This window comes from Balaenoptera ricei, chromosome 15 (genome assembly GCF_028023285.1).
Source record: "Balaenoptera ricei isolate mBalRic1 chromosome 15, mBalRic1.hap2, whole genome shotgun sequence".
In the NCBI taxonomy this organism is placed as follows: Eukaryota; Metazoa; Chordata; class Mammalia; order Artiodactyla; family Balaenopteridae; genus Balaenoptera; species Balaenoptera ricei.
The window spans coordinates 50,867,312-50,890,758 of NC_082653.1; the positions used below are offsets into that span (position 1 = coordinate 50,867,312).

The window sequence follows — 23,447 nt, forward strand, 5'->3', positions numbered from 1 at the left end:
GCGCGGGATTCACAGCGCCGCGTGCGCCCCGGGCGCGCCGTAGCCGCGGGGCCCCGGCAGGGCGCTACGCTACGGAGGCGGCGCAGGGCGCTGCGCGGGACGGGTCGGGCCGGGTCGGTGCGCTCGCCCGCTCCGCCACTCAGCGCGGGAGGCCGTCGGGGCAGCGCGCCGGCGGCAGAGGGCCCGCCCGCTCTCCGAGAACAAGTTGTGGGTTGGCCGGCGCAGGCGAGCGAGCCCGGGCCGCGGGGACTGAGGAGGCGCCGCGGGTTTGCGGAGGTGAGTCCCACTCCTGGGCCAGGCCAGGGCCGGGGGCACGGCCTGGACCCCCGAGGGGCCGTGGCTGACGGGCGGCGCCTCCTGGGCATTGGCCGGTCCCGGCCGGGCTGGGGGCGCTGCTGGAGAGGGGAGCCGGAGGGACCTCGGGCAGGGGGAGACCAGCCCAGGGTGTTAAGGACACGGGAGGCGGCCTCAGCCCCTCCTGCCCTTGAGTGCCCTTACCTCCGAGCAGTGTCCCGGCCCCGGCGACGTTAGGGGATGTGTCCCGGGGCGGCCCCGTGGAGTGGGGGAGCAGGCGCGCCCTGTGTGCCCACTGGCCACCAACCACACTTCCTCCTCCCGTCCCTCTCTTGCTGGCGCTGGAGCGAACCGAAAAGTTACCCATGGTGGCCCTGAGAATGTTTGCTAGGCTGCCGGCTGACCCAGCTCTTCCTGTTGCCCACAGGAGGGGCCCTTCTGACCCTGACCAGCGCAGCCTTGTGTGGTCAAGTGGCCCTGACTGGGCTGGCTCTCGGGACCCCTTAACACACAGGAATTTGTGACCGGATTCCAGGCAGCAGGACCCCAGTAAGGCCAGGCCTGGGAGTTTGGGGTCCTGTGGCTCGGAGCCATGGCGTCCTGTGAGGGAAACGGGCTCAGCTGGGTGCTTGGTAGTTCCGAGCTCTTCCTGGGAGCCCCTCCTTTGGAGATCCCTGAGTTCCTCCCTCTGCCTGGGTCTGGGGGACTGTGTGAACCACTGTTAGGAGGATGCCGGTAATCACCCTCCCGCCCCCAGAGGCTGGGGGGAGGGGGTAAGTCGATCCTTCCACTTCTGAGTGCTTTTCTCAAATGTGGGGAGAGAGGTAGTGTTTCCCTGGCCCAAGTTGCAGAAGGAGGGCCCCAGATGGACGGGGAGCCTGAGAGCCACTACTCTGCAGCCTGGCTGGTGGGAGCAGGTCTTGGAGAGGCCAGCTCAGCCTGGCCTTGGTGTTGAGCTCCCCTTACTTCCTCTCAGGTCGTTCTGCTCCCGGGAGGAGCACCCCTCTTTTTTTCTGCATCTGAAACTCTCTAGAGCTGCTTCCCCTGAGCAGCCAGGCTGGTAACCTCATGACCTACTGAGAGCCAGGCTTAAGCCCCGCTGGGCCCAGAGCTCAGTGATTGCACAGCTTTAGACAGGGACCTTCGGTCTCGGATCTTGTGTCTCTGCTTTGAGCCCCCCCCCAGACCACAGGCTCTGAGAGCAGGAAGTGGCTGGGCCCTCCGATCCTGCATCCGGAGGATGGCTCCAAACCCCTCTGCCCTTCTTGATGGGGTAATTTTGCTGAAACTCCTTGCTCTCAGGCCCTGCATGAAATTCTCTGGGCCCCTGTCTCTCAGGTAGCACTCTACTAAGCCCCACTTTACAGACCCGGAGGCTGAGGCTGAGGGGCAGCTGTGGCTGTTGGGGAGGGTTGGATGGGGCTGCACATCCAGGTCTCTGATCCACGAGGATGCCTTTCAGCCTCTTCCTTCCACCCCCGACAGTTTGTCTTTTATACATGGAGTTGAGAAGAAGGACTCTGCTGCCCTAAAAATTCTCTGAAACCACAGATGTTTTCACCAGCCTGAGCTGGTTGGTGAAGAGCCTAAGGGGTGCAGCCCAGACCCTGACCAAGGGTGCTCCGTGGCCTCCGGGTCAGCTGGCTCCTCACCCCGCTCTTTTGCCTGGACTGCCTCAGGCCCTCCCACTCGGCACCCACAGGAGCATCCCAAAGCAGGAATATGGTTTTGTCTCTCTTGCCTAATCCTTTCTGCCAAGTTCACAGGCAGGGACCACTCCCCCCCACCCCCTGCCCCGCTCTGCCGAGAATGCCCAGCAGGCCTGTGGTACCCCTTTGGCTGTCCCCAGCTCCCCCTGTGCCCAGCACTGCCCCATTCGCACCAAGGCTGCTCGCTGGCAGGCAGCTCTGGTGACCTAGCTCTGAACTCGGAGGGGAACTCCGGGGTTGGAGGGGGAGGCATCCAGAATGGCCCCTCTCAGCCTCTCATGGATGAGGAAGGGTCACTGGCCTCCACCTTCTTTGAATGAGCTGGAAGGAGGCTGTGGGTGGAGTTTGGGCTTGGAGACCTGCCCAGCCACACCCTGTCATCCTGGGTCACTCTGCAGATGGCTGTGCTGGTGCTGCCAGGACAGTGCAGGGAGCCGGGGGCTGTGGGAGAGCAGCATGGGGCCTCCCGATGCCTGCGGGATGTGCTGTCCCTCCAGTAAGGACTTGTCTGGGGCACCCAGGGTGGACTCGCACAAGGCCGAGTGGGACACACGGCCTCACTACCTGTCCTGGCAGCACCATCTCGCTTGAGCAACTGCTCCACACCCTGCTGTCTGCTTCCCTGAGGTCAAGTGCTGCAACCCCCTTTTGCTGGTGGCCAGGCTGGGGGACATGCCTGGATGGTGCTGCAAAATATCAGAAGGAAAATAGGTTGATAGCTGCTGTTGACAAGAGTCATGGTGTCTTTGTCCCGAGGAAGGCATCCATGGCTTCTGCTCCTCTGGGTCGTCTTGGCCCAAGGCCAGAGTAGGGGAAGTCCTCCCACACCCGACCCCTCCACATCCACACTTCTAGGACCTCCTGCCCCTCCCCCCACGGAAGGGGAAAGGCCACGTGTTTGGAGCCCCTGCAGCTCCTGAAAAGGTACCTCCCTTTGGGGTGAGTTCGAGGCTCCAGTGCCCTCACTGTGAGGTGGCTCTGCCACCCTCGAGGCCCGAGGTCACTGGGCTGCCCGGGCCAGGGCTGCTCCTGCTGCCACTTGGCGAACAGAAATGTGGCAGTGCCAAAACCAAGCACACACATCATCAGACGGCAGTGAACTCGTGAACTAGAAACGAGATCCTGGTGGCATCCCTGATTCCCTGACAATAATTTCCTTTTTCATGACGTACGACTGAGGCGGGTACGACTCCAAAGACAGAGGACAGGCCATGACCCTGTCTCCTTCCGGGAGGCAGCCCAGACCCCCACGGCTTGTCCTCCAGCCTCCGTGCTGACAAGCTGCCCCTCACCCACGGGTTTGATTTTGAGGGGCCTGTCTCCACTCCTCCCTCCCCAGAAAGCAGGGGCCCTAGGAGCAGAGCAAATCCCACCTGACACCTGCTGGTCGTTTATGTGACCAGTACCAGTGGGGCCCTGAGTTCTGGCCTGTGGCTGGATGCTTCAGGGCTGAGGTGCTGGACAGACAGAGAAATCCAGAAACGCCAGCAGAGCGGCCACCTTAGAGTGTGTGCAGGCAGGGATCTGGGGCTCCAGCATTTCTCCCCAAGTTGGATGACAGGGAGTGCTCATTACCATTTTGTTCCTGGACCTGGTTCTTGGGGGCGTTGATAGCAATTTTCAGCAGAACCTCCACAGTTCTCCTCTCAGAGGTTGACGATGCTGTTGTGGGGTTCTGCCCCGGCTTGGGAGGGCACCTGGGCCTCACAGCACTCCTAGAAAAGACTGGCAGGGGGACATGTGCCCTGTGGGCAGTTGGAGTGGCCAGGTGGTGCCAGGACCTGGGTCCAGATGAGTCTCGATGGCTACTGGCTGCTTGCTCAGAGCTCTGCCCCACCTGGGCACCTTTCCCTGGTGGCCCCAGCCATGGGCAGAGCCAGGCTGAGGGAGACCTTGTTCCCTATGGCCCTGGCTGGCCTAGAGGTAGTTGTGGCCTTGGACCAGGTAGCAAGGAGCAGCTGAATCAGGCCACGCCCCTGGGGCCTCCAACCTCTGGGTGAGGGACGGATGCAGCTTCTAAAGGGTCATAGTCCCTGGCCACTTCCCATGGGAGTGTTTCCCTGGGGCAGTGGAGGTGGGACGGCCTCTGTGTGGCCTTTGCCTCGGGGTTGGCCCCAGTCTCGGGGTGGCAGGCAGAGTCATGTGGCCGGTCGACACCACTCTCCGACGGACTCTGGCTCCTGCCGATAAGCCTGGGGGCTGGGGCTGCTGCTCCAGGGGCCAGAGTCCAGACCCTTCCAGGAGAGGGACAGGGCATGCCCTCTGGGTGGATGTGCTCTTGGCAAACCTGCCACGAAGCCTCACCTCCCAAGGCAGAGCCCAGGCACAAGCACCGTGGATTTGTCCGGCTGCAGTGGAGCGGTGTGGGCACCCCCCTCAGAACCCTGGTCCTCACAGCCCTGCAGGCCGCCATGCCCCTGAAGCTTGGGGCTGTGGTCCCGGCATTCCGGGCACACTGCAAGGCAAACATGTCTCCTGGACTGTGTCTGCTGTCCCTTTGGTGCTCCCCAGGTAGAGCCGCCACGTCCCCAGTGGCCCAGCCCCTAACTCTGCACCCCACTGCCCTCCCACCTTGCGGGTTTGGGCCCATGAGCTGCTGATATGGGCGCCTGACCCCTCGAGGGTGGCCGTGGGAGGATGCTGTCCCACCCATGCTGGGACAGGGCCCTCCTGGCATGGGGGGGTGTTGTCCCAGCCCGGTTTCTGGAAGGGACGTAGGTGGGTTCATTCACTGTCCTGGCCTGTCCCTCCCTCAGGCAGGAGTACCAGGCTTCACATCTGGTGGGTGCAGCTGGGGCACCCGGGCACAGGGAGCAATGCTCTGGGAAAGCCTGGGGTCCCCTCACGGCTGCTCTCCCTCCATGCCCTGTCCGGGCTGGTTTTGGGCGGCCTGTTGGGGTTGCTGCAGTTGTGAAAGCACCGTCGTTACAAGATGAGATTTAACGAGACTTGTGCCCGGGGCCCTGAGTGGGAGGTGGTGTGCAGTTGGCACATGGCAAACCAGCCAGGCGTGGGGCACGTACACCGTGAACACGGCTGGGTGAAGCGTGTACACGCGTGTGGAAGCATCATCAGGCGGCCCGTGTCTGCAGAGCCTGGCTGTCCCATGGGACTCTGGTGCCCTGTGTGTGCGCCCCACAGGCTAGCAGGGGCAGCCTGTGCTGATGCCCGCAGGACTCGCGGGAGCCCCCGGAGCGTTGGGGGTACAGGGAGTAAGGATACCGTGCCTCCCCGCCCTGGACCTGGGGTTCAGCCTCTGCCAGGTGTCGGCTCAGCCCTAGTCCTCAGTCGGGTAACTTGCTGTGGGAAGTGCCCTGAGGGCAGTGGGACGAGGTGAGCTGGGTGAGGCTGTGGGGTGTCACCCCCGGGACCCGGTTTGCCACCACCAAGACAGGTGCGTCCCACGCAGGGTCCTGAGGAGGGGTCACCCTCGTCTGGCCCTTCGTGCTCTTGTCACTCTGGGGGAGGGTCCCCTGCTGTCCCCAGCCGCTGCAGAGTGCTGGTAACGCCGGGTGGGGGGTGGGGGGCTGCCGTAGCCCCATGCCTGCACTTCCCTGAGGCCAGATCTAGGCCACCATCCCGCTCAGATCTAGGGCAGCGGTTCCCGAACAAGGGCAAGGAGGCACTGGCTTGGTCTGGGCGGTGGGACAGGCACACCCACCCTTCGGGCCCTCAGGAGGCTGGCATTGCCAGCGTCTGAGCCCAGGCTTCTGCCGGGAGACGCGATTATGTTGCATTGTTCCTGAGACAGAGCAGCCAGGGAGCGGCCCTGGGCAGTGCCGTCGGAGCCCAGGTGGCCTGGGCGCTGGTGAGTGAGTGAAGGACACAAGAAGGCATGGATGAAAGGACCTGACTTGGGGCGGGAGCACAGGGCCTGGGCCAGGCAGCCAGGGCTCCCCATCACCCCGGCGGGCCGAGCAGGGTGTGGGGGTGTTGGTGCTGCCATCCCCAGAACTCCCCAGAGAGGCCCTTCCAGGTCACCCTCCCCCAACCCTCTTGATTGCAGGGTCAGAGTTTCCTGAAGGTGTGTCGGGAGGCTGGCACGTGGGGTACAGCTGCTGCCGGGCTTGGGTGCAGAGCTGGCCCCTCTTGGTGCCTCGTGTGCTGTTCACATGCGGTAGGGGCACCAGCGTGCACCCCAAGTGTCTGTGACAGGCCTGAGTGCTCAGTCCCCCGAGGCTAAGGGCGTCGGTGAAGAGCAGGCGGGTCCTCACAGGACCTTGGTGCTCCTTCCTCCCAGCGAGCCAGGCCCACAAGCCCCCGGGAGGTCCAGGGCTGTGTCCTCACTCTTCCCTCAGCTCTACCTGCGTCAGGCACACGTGATGCCAGCCCTGACCTGGCTGCAGGTGGACTGTCTACCCTCACCCGTCCTTTGTTCTCACAGTGGCCACAGGCCTGGACCCAGGCTTGAGTAGTCTTGCTCCATGGACACCTTTCACTGGGCTCAGCTTCAGCTCAAGCCCTCATCACCTGCTCAGGATTTGGCTGTGAAAGGGGAGTGTCAGAAACGCTTGGGCTCTTTTCCCATGAAGGGTTCCTATGTGGAGTGGGGTTCAGGAACCTAGGGGGGCTGTTCTAGTTGTTGCGGTGTCCAACTCGTAATCATGGGAGAGACAGGTGTCTTGAGTGACCCTGCTTGAGATGGACGTGACCACTGGGAGTGTGCTCTAGCACAGCCCAGTACGGAAACCTTGGGCGGCCATGGCTGCTGCCCCTGGAGTGTGGCCCATCTTCGTGGAGGTGAGCATCAACCACAGTAGAGGAAGGACCTCAACTCAGCATAGGTGGTACGTGGTTCACGCGTGTTTCATCCTGATTCCAAACCGACTTGGCAGCACATTGGACATGTTGGGTGATGTAACATATGCTACAGAGATTCCGTTTACTTGTCCTGCCTTTCTTTCGTGGCTGTCGGAGGGTTAGAAATGACACCTGAGGCTCGTGTGATGCTCCCACTGGACGGCACTCCTGTCGGCAGGAGCCTCAGCCCTTCCTTCAGGGTCCAGGTGGGCAGTGTTGGCTTTAAAGGCCACTGGGGCCTCTGCCCCCACCGTCGGCTCTGGTCGTGCTGAGCAGGGGAGGCCTGAGTGGTAAGTGACTTTCGGGATCTCCAGGCCTTTTGGGCCCTATGCTGCTCTATCCTGTCCATGTCCCTTGGAGGAAAGGGTCCAGGTGAACGGTATTGCCACAGGGGACTCGGCTGGTCTGACTGAAGCCGTTATGGGGCAGGGGCCCAGACTTCTTCCACCTCTTCAGCCTCCAGAGCTGCGTGTGCTGCTAGTCACTTAGGTGTGGGCATCCCCACCCGTGTCCCCTGGACGCAGCATGGACCAGTGCTTCAGAGGCCTGGGCGCCCTCCAGCCTGCCTGTGTGCAAGGACACGTCCACCATTTCCACCCCTGCTGCTGGCCCCTGTGTCCAAGGGACTTGTTTGGCAGCTGGGAGAAGGGTGTCATTGGGTGACGGTGGACCTGGGGGTGGGGGCAGGGCTGCTGGTCACCTCTTTGGCCAAAAAGCCAATTGGACGCCCACCTTGGCCCAGAGCCTGGCCCAGGCATCTTCCCTGAACCTGACTGGAACGTGCCTTATTTGAAATGAGATGCACCTGGCCTCCCATTTCAGGGCGGATGCTCTTGGGCCCATTGGCCTCCCCTTGGAAGGCGGGCAGCCTCCCGGGTCCCTCCCTGGTCACCCATCTCTGGGTGCGGGGAGCTGTCCCTTCGGAAGGGCCATGGTGGCGACTGCACCTCCCTGTGACTTTGGACGGTGCCCAGTGCCCCTCCCAGAGGCCGTCCTGCCAGGGCTCACCTGCCCCGCTGGGTTCTCCTCCCTTGTTTTTCTTTTCTCTGGCTAAATATCCCCTAAATCCTTTCTTTTAAGGCTGATACTCTTTTGGCCAGCGACCGTGGCACAGCCGCTCCTCCCCTGTGGGAGCAGAGAGGGGGTGCCACTCCAGGGCAGAGGCGAGCTGAGCGCCGGGGCTGCAGCCCTGTCGGGACCCCGGCTGTGGGGACCCCTAGTTTGGGCTCTCCTTTGCCACCCCAAGGCCACTTGTGTGCTGGGAACCTCCTTGGGCTCCTGGGGGCTTGGTGCCTGTGAATCACGCTGTTTCTTCTCTCTCTTTATTCTCTGTGTCATTTCTGTTGTTGTTGTGTGACTCGGACCAGCCCGGCCGCCTTGTCTCCTGCGTGGGTGCCCTCCTACATGCTCCACCTCGCCAGCCGCCGCCGGCCACATGTGACCAGGCCTGGCTCTCAGCGTGGCCACCGTCGCGGGGGCCATGGGGAGCTCCGCCTCCTCGCTGGCCACTGAGACGGAGTCGGACCACGGCTTCCCCAGGGGACTGCCCTACCCGGGGCCCCCGGCAGCGGCCGGCTGGTGTAGGAGCGGCCCTGGGGGGCCTGTCTGGGGTGACACCCTGGTCACCCGGCAGCACCAGCCCCCACGCCCCCGGGCCCGAAGGTAAGAAGGTGGAGATGGCGTGGCCCCGAGGGGCCCTGAGGGGCGGGTGCTGCTGTCAGGTGCCCCTTCCTCATCAGAGGGACTTTCAGAGAAGTGGGGTCCCTGTTCCTTAGGGTCCTCTGGCGACTCACATTCCCCCAGACACCCGAGAGGCTCTGGGGTTGTTCACTCAGTAGAGAAGGCCCGGGATGCCGGCCCCTCCTGGAGCTGGGCTGCAGGTCTCGCCCGGCTGGTCGGAGGTGGTTGGGACGGGACCTTTCAGCCCACCTTGAGCCCGGGGCTTGCTTGTCTGCTGGAGCTGGAGCTTCTTGCTGGGTGGGGAGGGGCAGGGGCACAGCATGCACCGAGAATGCTGGCTTGCTTCCCATGGGATTTGGGGGGCACTGCCCTGGCCCCCCACCCATGCGTGGTGCCCTGCTCTGATGTGGCTGCCTGCAAGGGAGCAGAGGGGGGCATGGGTCCCCGCTGGCAAGGCTGCACACGCCAGCTCCCGCCAGCTGCAGCTGTGGCTGCGCTCAGACCCGCCCTGGCTGCCCTGGATCACCTGGAGAGCTTCCCCTTGGGGTGCTGGGGTGACGGGCGTGGGGCAGCCCGGGCACTGTGCCCACTGCTCACGTCTGGGTGAGTTGGGCTCCGACGTCAGCCACGCACACACGGACGCCCCCGCCTTTGCCCCGTCCTGTGGCCTCACTGGAGGGAGAGGTACCTGGTGCACAGCAGACACTCAGGGTCCACGGACCTCCAGCCAGAAGCAGCCTCACTCTCCTGGGCCCCCACACCTGGGCTTAGTGGGTAGCAGACACCCTCCTCCATCTCCCGAAGGCCCCTGCCAGCCGCCCTTGGCTGTCACTTCTCTCGGACACAGCCCACTTGTGCAGGACAGTTTCCTGGTGTCTGTGGGCCCCACGCATGTCCTGGGCTCACCGTCTAGGTGGCCAGCAGGCGTGTGGGAGCAGGACCCGCCTCCTGGGAAGCTTCAGGGGTAGTATAAGTGGTCTTGTCTGAGTTACCCTAGTGGACGGAGTCATGAGGGCTTGAGGTCCAGAGGGATGTGCTGGGAAGCGGATGGTGGCAGGGACCAGGAGTTAGCAAATCGCCTCAGTTCGCTTGTTACTGTATCAGTGACGCGTTTTATCGGGGTGTAACGTAACCCACCGCCAGACCCTCCACTCCTAAGCCTGCGGCTCAGTGGTTTTAGTCCACGTGTGCGGTTGTGCAGCCATCAGCGCGATCCAGTTTCACAGCATCTCCAAGACCCCATCTCCTGTCCATTTGCGGTCACCTCCCACCCCCTGGAAATCACTCATCCACTTGGTCTTTGTGGATTTGCCACAGAGACCAAAAGTGGACATTTTACGTTTTACGTCAAGGGAATCACACCTTTGTGTCTGCCTCTCTCACCGAGCATTGTGTTTTCCGGGCTCATCCACGGTGTAGTATCAGTGCTTCACTCCTTTTATGGCTGAATGATGCTCCACTGTGTGGAGTTTACCTGCTTATTAGTTGATGGACATTTGGGCTCTTCGCCCATGGATTTTATGAATCTGCTGCTGTGAACATTTGTGTACCGGTTTTTGCATGGATGTGTGTTTTCACTTCTCTTGGGTAGATACATAGAAGTGAGTTGCTCGTGTTTATTGTAAGTTTATGTTTAACTTTCTGAGAAACCGCCAGGCTGTTTTCCACAGTGGCTGCAGTGTTTCCCATCCCCACCAGCCGGGCAGGGAGGGTTTTGGTTTCTCCCCACCCTCCCAATGCTGTTACCGCCCACCGTTCTGATCCTGGCCTCCTGGTGATTTGAGGTGGTCGCTCATGCTGGTTTGATCAGCTTATCCCCAGTGGCTGGTGCACCTCTTCACGCCTTTCTCCACGCACACGTGTCATTTTATTTCTGCGTATTTATGTCCTCAGGATAAATCGCCAGGGGTAGAATTACTGGGTCCAGGGGGCGGGGGGGCTGCGGTGAGCAGCAGAGGTGGTGACCCTGTGCCCCAGCGTGTGTGTGCCTGTTGGATCTTGGCTCACACTGACCAGCCAGTGGCCTGGGCAGGCAGCGCCCTCTCTTACTCTCTGGCCTCCCGCCAGGCCTCTCCGCGGGCTGGCGCATCCGGCCTGGCACTCCAGGCAGGTACTGTCTGCCCCTGGGAGCAAGTTGTGGGAAGAGCTGCCAGTGACCTTGAGGAATCCAGACACCCAGCATGGACACTAGAAGGAGCGGCGCGGGGGGCTGGGCGCCACAGATGCAGGAAGAGGGGCAGAAAGGCCGGCTGCTAGGACCCCTCCCCACACCCATACCTGGACACGTGGACATGCACGTGCAGATGGTCCGGCTGACTCTTCCCCTGCTCTCATGGGCCCCGGGCATCGTGAGGACACCTGCCGCATGCAGCCCACCCTTCACTGAAGAGCCTCCAGGTCTGGGCGTGACACCCACCACCAAGCCAGGCCAGGAGCTGCGAGGCCTTGAGGAGTAACGGGCATCCACCACCTACGAGCTCGGGCCTCCCCTGGGGACACAGAGGCGGAGAGGACAGCCCAAGGCTGGCTGAGGATGACGTTGGAGGGAGGGGCCCACATGCCCCTCAGAACCAGCAGGGGGTCAGGTGGCCACATCCTGCCTGGGAGCCTGGGCTCGGGTCTGCTGGCCTGACCAAGCAGGGTCCTTGAGTGGGGACAACACTTACTCCTCTCAGCTTTTTTGGGGAGGAAAAGGCCGTCCCCAGGCTCCTGCAGGCCCTGCGTGTCCCAGGCCCTTCCATCACCTGCCTTTTGAACTGGAGCTGAGTGTTGCAGCCCCAGGGAATTGAGGGCAAAGCAGGTATTTCGTGTCCGTTTCCCACTTGGCTGGCCTTCCTGTCGTGCGGAGTAACGCCCGTGTCCTGGAGTTCGGTATGCTGGTCTCTGACTTCCAGGCTTTGTCTGGTGCTCTGGCCTCACCTCGGACACTCTAGGGATCCAGGTCCTGGGCCCCCAGCACACCAAGGTGGCCGTGAGGGTGACCCTGTGTGTGGAGACCAGAGCAGGGTAGTTGAGGGGGTGGGGGTGAAGGCCCAGGGCTCCTCCGGACACCTGGTCGCTGACCCCAGAGCCACTTCATCTCCGCCCACCTGGTGACGCTGAGGTGCAGACTGAGGTGTGGGCCGCAGGGGTCCCTGAGGGAGCACAGCTCCCACCGCCTCCAGGTGTCACTTGCTGTGTGTCCTGGGTGTGGCCTCATGTTCATCCGGCCCAGGGACTGGCCAGCTGTTGGGTCATGAGAGTGGGTGGGACTTGGGCTCTCTCCCCCTCCTGTGTCTGCTCAGCATGTCTGGGACCACCAGGGGCCTGGAGCTGAGGGCAGGTGTGTCCTAGGAGGGCCCCAGGCCCACCTGTCCTGTGCTGGGGGCAAGGGCCCAAGTCTTCTCCCTGGACACCCCTGCCAGGAGCAGGTGGTCCACAAAGCGTCAGACCAGCTCTGCAGGCCAGGTGGGGCACCCAGGGCAAAAGACCATCCTCTGAGCCTGGGGCCCACGTGGAGGCTGCCCAGGACCCAGCGTGCGTGTGCACGTGTGTGTCTGTGTGGGCACACATGTACCCATGCCTTGACCGTGGGCCTTTCTCTCAGTGGGGAGCAGCGGGGGAGGCTCCAGTCATCTCCAGGCAGATTTCTTAGGCTTTTGGTAGTGCAGAAGCCAAGGCCAAAGCTGACCTGGCCAGGCCGCACCCCCGTGCTGGTCACCCCAGGGCCCGTACACCCACTTGGGTGCTGTGGGCAGCCTGTGAGTCTCAGCCACACGCCCGAGAAGGCGGCTTCACGGTTTGCTCTGGGCCAAGGAACAGTGCGCTGCTTGGGGGACATTGTTTATTTGTTTGTTTTAATATTTATTTGGCTGAGCTGGGTCTTAGTTGCGGCATGCGGGATCTTTAATTGAGGCATGCGGATTTTTAGTTGAGGCATGCAGGATCTTTAGTTGCGGCATGTGGGATCTAGTTCCCTCACCAGGGATCGAACCCAGGCCCCCTGTATTGGAAGTGCAGAGTCTTAACCACTGCACCACCAGGGAAGTCCCTTGTTTGTTTTTTTTGAAGAGGGAACTTTTCTTTCTTCCTGAAGGATTTGGCACAAACATACCATAAGAAGCACAAGCTTCATGCCTTGTTATAAAGAACAGTTGAATTTTCTGCCAAGCAGAGCAGCTACAGTCAGGGTAGGAGACTGTGTGTGTGGAGCGTGGACGCCCCTCGCACCCGGGTTAGTCCTCAAGAGGCGGGTTGCGGGGCCAGCTCTGCCCACCCCAGAGGCTCCCAGAGCCCTGCTCCCACCGACCTCCTCAGCCCCCAGGAACCATCAGGCTCCTCTCTGCCTTTGGGTTTGCCCGTCCTGAACATTTCCCGTGGATGGAATCACACCGCGTGTGGCCTCTTGTGTCTTTCGGGGCTCGTTGGTGTTGTGTGTTGGTGCTTCGTTCTTCTTGGTTGCTGAATGATACTCCATGTTTCGTTTATCCATTTATTCATTGATGGATACTTGGGTTGTTTACACCTTTTGACTGTTGTAAGCAGGTCTGCCATGAGCATGTGTGGATGTGTGTTTGTGAAGAGCACCAGTTTTCAATTCTTTGAGCATATACCTAGGGGTGGAATAGCTGGGTCACAATTGTGGTAAGTCTGTTTAACTTCTTGAGGAACTGTCAAACTGTTTTCCAAAGCAGCTGTAATATTTTACATTCCCACCAGCAACGTAGGGAAGGCCTGTGGTTTCTCCAGATCCTCGCCAGTGCTGTTACCATCTGCCCTGTTGGGTATGAGGTGGTACCTTGTAGTAGTTTGATTTGCATTTTCCTGATGGCTGCTGGTGCTGAGCATCTTTTCATGGGCTTTTTGTGTATCTCTGGGGGAAAGTCTCCTCAAGTCCTCTGCCCATTTTTTTAATAATACTTATTTATTTATTTGGCTGTGCTGGGTGTTAGTTGCAGCATGTGGGATCTTTTAGTTTTGGCGTGCGGGATCTAGTTCCCCAACCAGGGATCGAACCCCAGTTCCCTGCATTGGGAGCATGGAGTCTTAACCACTGGACCACCAGGGAAGTCCCCATCTCTGCCCATTTTTAAAAACAGGTTGTTTGTTGTGTAGTTATAAGAACTTTTTATATATTCTGGATACTAGACCCTGATCAGAAATAGATGATGGGCATATATTTTCTCCTCTAGGTTACCTTTTCACTTTTTTCATGGTGTCCTTTGAAGCATGGAAGTTGTTAATTTTGATGAAGTTCTTTTTTTTCCACTTTGTTTGCCTGTACTTTTGGTATCGTATCTAATAATACATTGCCAAATCCAAGGTCATGAAGATTTACTCACATTTTCTTCTTCGAAGAGTTTTATAGTTTTCGTTCTTACATTTAAGTCATTGATGCATTTTGAGCTAATTGTTGAATGTGGCATGAGGTAAGGCTCTGGCTCATTCTTTAGCATTTAAACCCAGCTTTCCCAGCACCATTGATTGAAAAGACTGTCTGTTCCCCATTGAATGATCTTGACACCCTTGTCAAAAATCACTGACCGCGGCCTTCCCTTGCAGCCACACGCACTCGCCCGGGCCCATGGCTGCGGTCGGGGAGTGGTCCTGCGCACGCTGCACCTTCCTGAACCCGGCCGGCCAGCGCCAGTGCTCCATCTGCGAGGCCCCGCGGCACAAGCCTGACCTTGACAAGATCCTGCGGCTCAGCGTGGAGGAACAGAAGTGGCCCTGCACCCGTTGCACATTCCGCAACCTCCTGGGCAGGGCGGCCTGCGAAGTGTGTGGCTTTGCCCCCGAGCCCATCCCCGGGGCCTCCCTGCTACCCGTCATCAACGGGGTCCTGCCGGAGCCTAAGGGCAGCTGCGGGGAGGAGGCAGGGCCTGCGCGGACGGCAGGGCTGGCGGCCGTGGAGCCAGTTGGGGGGCGGCCGGAGGAGGTGGAGGGGGAAGAGGGGAGTGCGGCCGCATCCGGGAGTGGCTGGGCCTGCCAGCGCTGCACACTGCACAACACGCCCGTGGCCAGCTCCTGCTCGGCCTGTGGGGGGCCGCGGAAACTCTCGCTGCCCAGGATTCCTCCCGAGGCCCTGGTGGTCCCAGAAGTCGTGGCTCCTGCAGGCTTCCCCGTCATGCCTGCCCCGCCCCAGCCCGGGGAAGGTGCCGATGCCAACCCTCCCTCTGCTGCGGACCAGGAGCCTCCCCGGGGGCCACCCTTCAGCCCCTTCTCGCCTACCCTCCAGAACAACCCTGTGCCTCGCAGCCGCCGCGAGGTGCCCCCCCAGCTGCAGCCACCGGTGCCTGAGGCCACCCAGCCCTCGCCCTCTGCCAGCTCCAAGGGGCCCCCCCAGGGCCTGGGGCGGACCGCGGCCGGGACCTCCCGCCTGGCGGAGCTACTGTCGGGCAAGCGGCTGAGCTTCCTGGAGGAAGAGGCAGCTGAGGGTGGCACCACGCTGCGCCCACCTGGTCCCGCCAGCCCTGCCCACTGTGAGGCTGGTGGCGCCACACCGGGCAGCGACGTCATTGACCTGGCCGGCGACACCGTGCGCTACACGCCCGCTAGCCCCTCCAGCCCTGACTTCACTACCTGGTCGTGTGCCAAGTGCACGCTCAGGAACCCCACAGCTGCCTCCCGCTGCACAGCGTGCGGCTGCTCCAAGCTGCATGGCTTCCAGGAGCACGGCGAGCCTCCCACCCGCAGCCCCGACTGCAGCGTGGACAAGCCCGGGCCCTGCTTGGCCCACAAGGCTGGCCGCCTCTTCCCCACAGCACCATCTGAGCGCCCGGGCCAGTGGGCCTGCCCTGCCTGCACCCTACTCAACACGCCCCGAGCCAAGCACTGTGCCGCCTGCCACACCCCCCAGCTCCTGGTGACCCAGCGCCGGGGTGCAGCACCCCTGAGACGCAGGGAGAGCATGCACGTGGAGAAGCGGCGGCAGACGGACGAGGGCGAGGCCAAGGCCCTGTGGGAGAACATTGTGGCCTTCTGCCGGGAGGTGAGGCCCCTCTGCATCGTCTGTCCTCCCCCGCTGTCTCTTCTCCAGCTGGGGGGAGGGTGGTAGCCTCTTCCCGAAGCTCAGAGCACCCGCCGGCCCTGAGCTTGGGTGGGGCCACCAGGTCACTGCTCGCCTGAGTGTGCTGGACCATTCTCCCTCTGTGTCCACAAGGGTCCATGACCCTACAGTCCGTGGTCCTGACCCCTCGGCCCCACTGTGAGTTCCTGCAGATGGTGGCCCCACAGGGAGGTGGGGACAGGTAGCGGCTTCACGCCAACAGGCAGGCCTGGTGCTTCCCGAAGCCGCAGAAACCCTGCTGAAACTCAGGGTTGGGGTGCCCCTTCATGCCTTCTTCCCTTGGAGCTGCAGGAGGCCTGAGCCCAGGGCATCACCCACCCCCAGGGGCACCTGGAGAGGGTGTCCATTCCCCCTCATGCTGCTACCCTCTGTCAATGCTGGCAGCCCATCCAGGAGCTTGTGTTCTGGCTGCCCTGCCCCTGTCAGGTCCCCCCACTTTTCTTTCTGGGGCCTTCAGTGCAGTGGGCTGTGCAGGGAGGCCACCCAGGCCCCCTGCAACCCATGCCCACCACGCAGCCTACAGGCTGGGCGCTGCACCCTCTCCCTGGGGCTCACATACTTCCCACTGACCTGTTGCCCGGCCAAGCCATCCACAAGGGTCAGGGGGCTATACATGTGCCCACCTCTTCCTCTGGGGCTCAGGCAGCAGGGTGCTGTCTTGGGCAGTGGGTCCAGCCTGACCTGAGCCTGTGGCCATGGTCTCTGCAGAATGGCGTGAACTTTGTGGACGACAGCTTCCCCCCTGGGCCCAAGTCTGTGGGCTTCCCCGCGGGCGACAGCGTCCAGCAGCGTGTGCGACAGTGGCTGCGGCCCCACGAGATCAACTGCTCCGTGTTCAGGGACCACAGTACCTCGTGGTCCGTGTTCCACACTCTCCGGCCCTCAGACATCCTTCAGGGGCTCCTGGGGAACTGCTGGTGAGTTTGGGGCACCCACTCGGGGCGGGCAGTGGGCGGCAGGCAGGCGGGCCGTGTTCTCCGTGAGCCTCAACCTCACGCAGGTTCCTGAGTGCGCTGGCGGTGCTGGCCGAGCGGCCGGACCTGGTCGAGCGGGTGATGGTCACGCGCAGCCTGTGTGCAGAGGGCGCCTACCAGGTGCGGCTCTGCAAGGATGGCACATGGACAACGGTGCTGGTGGACGACATGCTGCCCTGCGACGAGGCCGGCTTCCTCCTCTTTTCCCAGGTGGCGCCGGCGGGCACGGGGTGGGTGGCAGGCGGGGGCCGGGCGGCAGCAGGCCTCACAACTCCAGCCCCCCCTGCAGGCTCAGCGCAAGCAGCTGTGGGTGGCCCTCATCGAGAAGGCTCTGGCCAAGCTGCACGGCTCCTACTTTGCCCTCCAGGCCGGGCGCGCCATCGAGGGCCTGGCCACGCTCACCGGCGCCCCCTGTGAGAGCTTGGCCTTGCAGGTCAGCTCCACTAACCCCCGCGAGGAACCAGTTGACACTGACCTCATCTGGGCCAAAATGCTGAGTTCTAAGGAGGCTGGGTAAGAGGAGCGGCCATGCTGGGGCATGGAGTGGTGGGAGAGGCGGGGCCAGCGCCCTCTGACTTGTACCACGTCTCACAAGATATCTCGGGCATGGGCTGACCCCAGCTGGAGCCTGGCTCCCCACCTGCCCTGGCAGGGTAGCAGCAGGCAGGATGCTGTCCGTTGGCCTGTACCTAGAAGGCCCTGTCCTGACTTGGGCCGGTGATGACCATCAGCGTCCTCATGGAGCTGTGTGGAGTGAGCCCCACAGAGGCACCTGGCGGCAGCAGCCGGGGCAGACGGGTGGGGGGAGTCGGGGGGACTTCTGAGCCCCAACATGCATTGGCCAGTGTCTGGGGGGGTCCCGGACCCCAGGCCTGGGAGAGACAGCTCATTGGTGCTAGGACCCTTGCACTCAGCTGTTGCTGGGCAGTTAGGCGGCCCCACCCCTCAGGGAGCAGCAGCCCTGAGCTGGCAGGATCAGCCGGCCTCACCAGGCCTCCGAGGGCCCTGGGTCTGCCTGTCCCCCAGCGCAAGCCCTCTGAGCTCTTGGGCCAGCACTTCCTGAGTCCCATGTGTCTCACGTGGGTCTCCCAGAGGCAGGGAGGGCCCCCCATCTCGTGCTGCACCTCCCCGGAGGCAGGTCCGGGCCGGCAGGGGTCCCCTGGAGAGTGAGCCCACCCCCCCGTCATTGAGGCCCATTACTGAGGCCAGCGGGGCTGCTCTTCCTGCACAGGTTCCTCATGGGCGCCTCCTGTGGGGGAGGCAACATGAAGGTGGATGATGCCACCTACGAAAGCCTGGGCCTGCGCCCCCGCCATGCCTACTCCATCCTGGACGTCCGTGACGTCCAGGGCTCCAGGTAAGTGTGGGTGTGTGGATGTGGCAGGGGCATGGGGGCATGAGCGTGGCCCTCAACCCTGTGGTCTGCAGGCTCTTGCGCCTTCGTAACCCGTGGGGCCGCTTCTCCTGGAACGGCAGCTGGTCGGACGAGTGGCCGCACTGGCCGGGGCATCTGCGGAGCGAGCTCATGCCGCACGGCAGCAGCGAAGGCGTCTTCTGGATGGAGTACAGCGACTTCATCAGGTACTGGAGGCTGGGCAGCCATGTCCAGTGTCGGCCCCACGGCTGCCCTGCTTGCCCCAGTGTATGCGGTGTCCTTCCCCGGGGAGCCTGGCCTGTCCTTCCTGCCAACCAGAGGCCTGGTCCATCCTGGAATCCGGGTCAGCACAGGGTGGGGGTGTTTCTGCCAGGGCTCTGTCTGTGGGTCAGCCTTAGGGCCTCACGCCCCCTGGTGGTGTCCACAGGCAACAGCCAAGACCAGGGCTTCTGGGACACTGATCCCAAGAGATCCCGATGGGCAGAATGCCTGCTGGGGTTACCCTGCCCAGGGACGAGCGCCGTGTCCGGAGCGAGGGTGGGGGCTGCTCAGCAGGGCCGTCCTCTTGCTGCCCAGGTACTTTGACTCCGTGGACATCTGCAAGGTGCACTCGGACTGGCAGGAGGCGCGTGTGCAGGGCTGCTTCCCCAGCTCGGCCAGCGGGCCGGTGGGCGTGACGGCCCTCACGGTGCTGGAGCGTGCGTCCCTGGAGTTCGCCCTCTTCCAGGAGGGCAGCAGGTGGGTGGGGGCGGGGCGGCAGGGGTGGGGCCTGGCCGGGGTGGGGCGGGGTGGAAGGGGCGGGACAGCTGGGCAGGGCCTGGCCACCCGTGACCCCTGTGGGCCACTGCAGGCGCACGGACTCGGTGGACAGCCACCTCCTGGACCTGTGCGTCTTGGTGTTCCGGGCTTCATTCGGCAGCGGTGGCCGCCTGAGCCTGGGCCGCCTGCTGGCCCACAGCAAGCGTGCAGTCAAGAAGTTTGTCAACTGCGACGTGATGCTGGAGCCTGGCGAGTACGCCGTGGTGTGCTGTGCCTTCAACCACTGGGGCCCCGCACCGGGCCCACTGGCCGCACAGGGTGAGTGACCCGTGCCCGCTCACACAACCCCCACCCAGGCCCGCTGGTGGGACCCCTGCCCCACCCAGGCCCAGCATGGACCCCCACCCACGCCTTCCAGCCACTCCACAGGGTAACCGCCCTGCCACACCAGCACAGCCCTGCCTGCACCCAGCGGGGAGGTCTGCCCGCTCTCCTCACCCAGTGTCCCCCACAGTCTCCGGCCCCTCAACAGGGGTCCCACGCGGCACCCCGGAGCCACCCGGCCACGTGCTAGCCGTGTACAGCTCAAGACTCGTCATGGTGGAGCCCGTGGAGGCCCAGCCGACCACGCTGGCGGACGCCATCATCCTGCTCACGGAGAGCAGGGGCGAGCGGCACGAGGTTGGCGTGGGTCCGGGGGGGAGGGGGAGGGCGACGGCTGCCCACCCACCCACCCACACCTGCACTACCTGCACCCAGGGACGTGAGGGCATGACCTGCTACTACCTGACGCACGGCTGGGCGGGGCTCATCGTGGTGGTGGAGAACCGGCACCCCAAGTCTTACCTGCACGTGCAGTGCGACTGCTCAGACAGCTTCAATGTGGTGTCCACGCGTGGCAGCCTGCGCACCCAGGACAGTGTGCCGCCCCTGCACAGGTGGGCACCCCTGCACCACCACCCCCCCACCGCCCCGCGGCCCCCAGCCTCCACAGGCCCTCATCGGCCCCCCTCCCCCAGGCAGGTCCTGGTGATCCTGTCCCAGCTGGAGGGCAACGCCGGCTTCTCCATCACCCACCGCCTGGCGCACCGCAAGGCGGCCCAGGCCTTCCTCAGTGACTGGACGGCCTCCAAGGGCAGCCACAGCCCCCCACTCACGCCCGAGGTCGCTGGCCTTCATGGGCCTCGGCCGCTGTGACCACCCTGCCCCCACCTGCCTGCCCCCACACGCACTTTACGAGGGAGACCCCAACACAGGATGCTTGAACCAGAATCTCAGGACCCCCACCCAGGGAGCGCCAGCGGCATGGCGCATCTTCCCCTGGGCCTTCCTTCCTGCCCCTCCCTCCTACCCAGGGCCTCATAACCACCAAGCAGAATACCTCGAAGCGGCCTCTAGCTCGAGGGAGCTGTGTGCCAGCTTCTCTGACCAGCCCACCTTGAGGTCTGGCTCAGATTGCCAGGGCCAAGGTAAGGCTGCCCCTTCCCATGGCTTGGGGCCTCCTGCCTGGGTAAGGCAGCAAAGAGCTCCATTCACAAAACCAAATCTGGCGGGTCAGAGGCCAGGACCCCAGCATAGGAGCAGGGACCACCCCCGTTTTGGGGGGGTCAGAGAACAGGACCCTGGGGTGAGCAGGGACCACCCCCCCTTGAGGTGTCAGGCCAGGACCCCAGGATGAGAGCAGGGACCACCCCCATTTTGGGGAGTCAGGCTAGGACCCCAGGATGAGAGCAGGGACCACCCCCATTTCAGGGGCTCAGAGGCCAGGACCCTGGGGTGAGCAGGGACCACCCTCCTTGTGGGGTCAGGCCAGGACCCCAGGATAAGAGCAGGGACCACCTCCATTTTGGGGGGTCAGGCCAGGACCCCAGGATGAGAGCAGGGACCACCCCCGTTTTGGGGGGTCAGAGGCCAGGACCCTGGGGTGAGCAGGGACTACCCACAGTTGTGGGGTTAGGCCAGGACCCCAGATGAGAAAAGGGACAGTCCCTTTTTTGGTGTGTCAGAGGTCAGGGCCCCAGGATGAGAGCAGGGACCACCCCCTTGTGAAGGTCAGAGGCCAGAACCCCAGGTGAGAGCAGGGACCCACCCCCTTTGTGGGGCACGAGGTCAGGAGCCTTTTCTCCCCAGTTTGTCCCTAGGTCCCATCTCCCCCCAAGCCCTCATGAGGCAAGCAGGGGTTCCTGGAGTCCCAGCAGTGTCCCAGGAGGCAGGTGCCTGGCGACCATGGGCTCAAGCAGGGGTGGGGAGGGACACTATGCAATTCCTGGAGCGCCAGCCAGGATCGAAGCCATGCCCCAGGCTGGGGTTGGGGCAGTGGGTCAGGTGGTCCTGAGCCCAGGCCCAGCCCTGTGCTTGGTGAGAGGGTTTGTCCTCAGCACCACCTGACCTCTGCTGGGAGGAACAGTCCAGGAGAAATCCTTGGCCAGCCCTGTCCAGGCACATGCAGGGTGTGGCCCTTCCCAGCCCCTCCACGCCTCAGAAGCCCAGCGTCCTCCCTGTGGCTGCTCAGCCCTGAGTTCTGTGTCTGCCTGAGGATGATTGAGGCCGGCTTCCTGGGCCACCTGGCCTCACTGTCCTGCAGCCCCCAGGCAGCGGGTGGCCCAGTCTGTGGCCCCTCGCTTCCCATGGGACTTGTAGGGGGGTGGGTTTACACCTGGAGAAGCACCCAGAAGCACTAGACTCCCCTTTGGGCCTCCTTTATGTTTCTCCTTTTACTCTGAGCTGTGAGTATTTTTAACCCTGTACATACAGCAGCTCTTCTGACACAGAGGCTATTTTATCAATTGTCAGTACCATCCCTGTAGGATGATTCTCCATGGGTGTTTCCAGACTCAGGCTCCGATGGACCAAATAAAAATGTTTTGTTTTGTAAGGATTCCTCCTCATCTGTCTCTCCCAGGGGTTCCTGGCCCCTCACCTCTCCTCCAAGGGCTGAAGGGCACCAAGACCCTCCTGGTGACAGCTCCTCGGGGTGGCTGAGCCAGTGCCCAGGCCAGCCTCACAGGGAGCCTTTAGGGGTACCCTGTTCACCAGCTGCCTGCACCCCAGGAAGGACTGGGTATCCAGGTAGGACAGAGGCTCAGGCCAGACCCCACAGTGGTTGGCAGACTGGTCCCCACGAAGCCTCAGAAGGACCGTATGTGTGCTCGGCTTTTCCCAGAGAGACATCTGCGTTCAGGGCGCCTTTCTGCATCCATCAGAGTCATGGGCGTAGCAGAGGAGTGAGGGGCAAGGAGAAAAGTTTGTCTCCCACGGGTGGTGGGGTCCTGTGCCCCCTCCCTCCTGTCCCATTTTACAGATGGCGGCCAGGACCAGGCACACAGCCTGCAGTCCCAGCCTGGGCTCCCAGGTTGGAATGGCGGCGGGCCCGGCCTCCTAGCCGAGAGGGGGGCTGGGGTGCAGAGGCCGCTCGGCGGGTGTAAGAGGCCTGTCACAGGCCAGCCTATCGAATGTGAAAGCAATTAAAGCCACCAGCAGTGTTGGCTCCAGGCGGGCCTCGGGCAGCAGGGGAGCTGCCACAACACATCTCCCCTCAGCACCCAGAGATGCCCGCCCTGCTCCACGGCTGCGTGGTCACGCCAGACCTTCTCCCGTGGGGCGGGGGCTGGGCTCCCCCGTCACCACTGGGACGTCCCGGGCAGCCTGCACCCACGTTCCTCCAGCCCCAAGATGGCCCAGGAAGCAAGATCAGAGAGGCCCAGCAGGGGTCTCCACAGTGGGGTGGGGGCTGCGTGCCCACCCTGTCGGCTGGCCTGGAGACCCCGGCTCACCCCAGCCAGCGCCCGCTCCCCTGGCACCCCTGCTCCAGCAGGGAGAGGCTGAGGGGAATGGGAGCTGGGGGCCCCCCGCAGGCGACACCCTTGGTGGGGACGCGGCAGCTCATGGGAGGTGCTGGCGGGGGCTCAGGTGGCGGTCCAGCCAGGGGCAGGGTCAGGGCCCTGGGTGGGGTTGGCCACTGTGATGCGGGAGAAGGAGGGGGAGCCGGCTCGAGGAGTGGACTTGGCCTGCTGGGCCTTCGGCCTTCGTCGGGTGGCACCTGGACCCAGGTCTGTGCAAGGGGTGGACGAGGGTCGGAAGAGGGCAAGCCGCCTCCACACTGCCCAGCCCCGCTCCCCGCCTCAGCCACTGCCCGCTGTGTCTTTGACCCTCCGGCCACAGGGGCCCCTCGTCCGGAGCCCACCTCCACTCCCCACATCCCCCGTCTCTGCTGGGCCAGATCCCCCCACGACCCCCTTCTGGCCCCTCACCCAGGCCGCCTGGCTGCCCACCCGTTGGCCGCGGTGGCCTTCCTGAGGCGGGTGGTGCTGTGTTCTCACTTGTGAGGCATCCCTGTCAGAAGCACTTAGTGTACAAATTAGCTGCGGCCTCCCGCCTCCTCCGCACGGCTCTGGGCTCTGGGCGCTGGGCTGACTCTCCCGCCTGCCCTGGGCGCCCACCCACGACGGAGCAACGGGGCTGGTCCCGCTGACCACCTCCTCTCCCGGGATCCTCTCTGGGCCCCCAACCTTGACCTGGACAGGGGTGATCGCAAGGGGCGGGCGTCTGGCGGGATGTCGGGGTCTCCCACTCCAGGCCCGGCACCTGCGTCTGCCCCGACTGGCAGGGTCAGTGTCGAGAGCCATGGGGGACAGACCCAGAGTATGCACAGGCTCTGCAGCCCCCATCCGCCCCGCCCGCTGGCCGGCCTGCCACTCAGGCAGGGAAAATCGCCTGTGACAGGCCCAGGAAGGCTGGGCCCCAGGGGCCGCAGAGGGACTTGCACAGCTCCTCTTCCAACATATGGTTGCTGTCGGCCCCGGGCGCTG

At 63.2% G+C, this 23,447-nt stretch overlaps 1 protein-coding gene across 4 annotated transcripts; it reads left to right on the top strand.

Moving 5' to 3' along the window:
* The first annotated feature begins 21 nt into the window (after window positions 1–21).
* Window positions 22–21,514, top strand: CAPN15 (calpain 15). Of its 4 annotated transcripts, none has more exons than XM_059896381.1 (13): window positions 22–276; window positions 8,171–8,465; window positions 14,025–15,453; window positions 16,240–16,448; window positions 16,532–16,715; window positions 16,795–17,018; window positions 17,737–17,862; window positions 17,934–18,086; window positions 18,457–18,618; window positions 18,731–18,957; window positions 19,154–19,320; window positions 19,399–19,577; window positions 19,659–21,514. In XM_059896381.1, the coding sequence occupies exons 2-13, from the start codon at window positions 8,284–8,286 to the stop codon at window positions 19,834–19,836; spliced, it is 3,420 nt and encodes a 1,139-aa protein (XP_059752364.1). In that variant the 5' UTR covers window positions 22–276; window positions 8,171–8,283; the 3' UTR covers window positions 19,837–21,514. The 4 variants fall into 4 exon arrangements, with proteins under 4 accessions (XP_059752364.1, XP_059752366.1, XP_059752367.1 ...); XM_059896383.1 differs by having other exon boundaries at window positions 19,663–19,753; XM_059896382.1 differs by lacking the exon at window positions 22–276 and adding an exon at window positions 6,480–7,093.
* The last annotated feature ends 1,933 nt before the right edge of the window (window positions 21,515–23,447 follow it).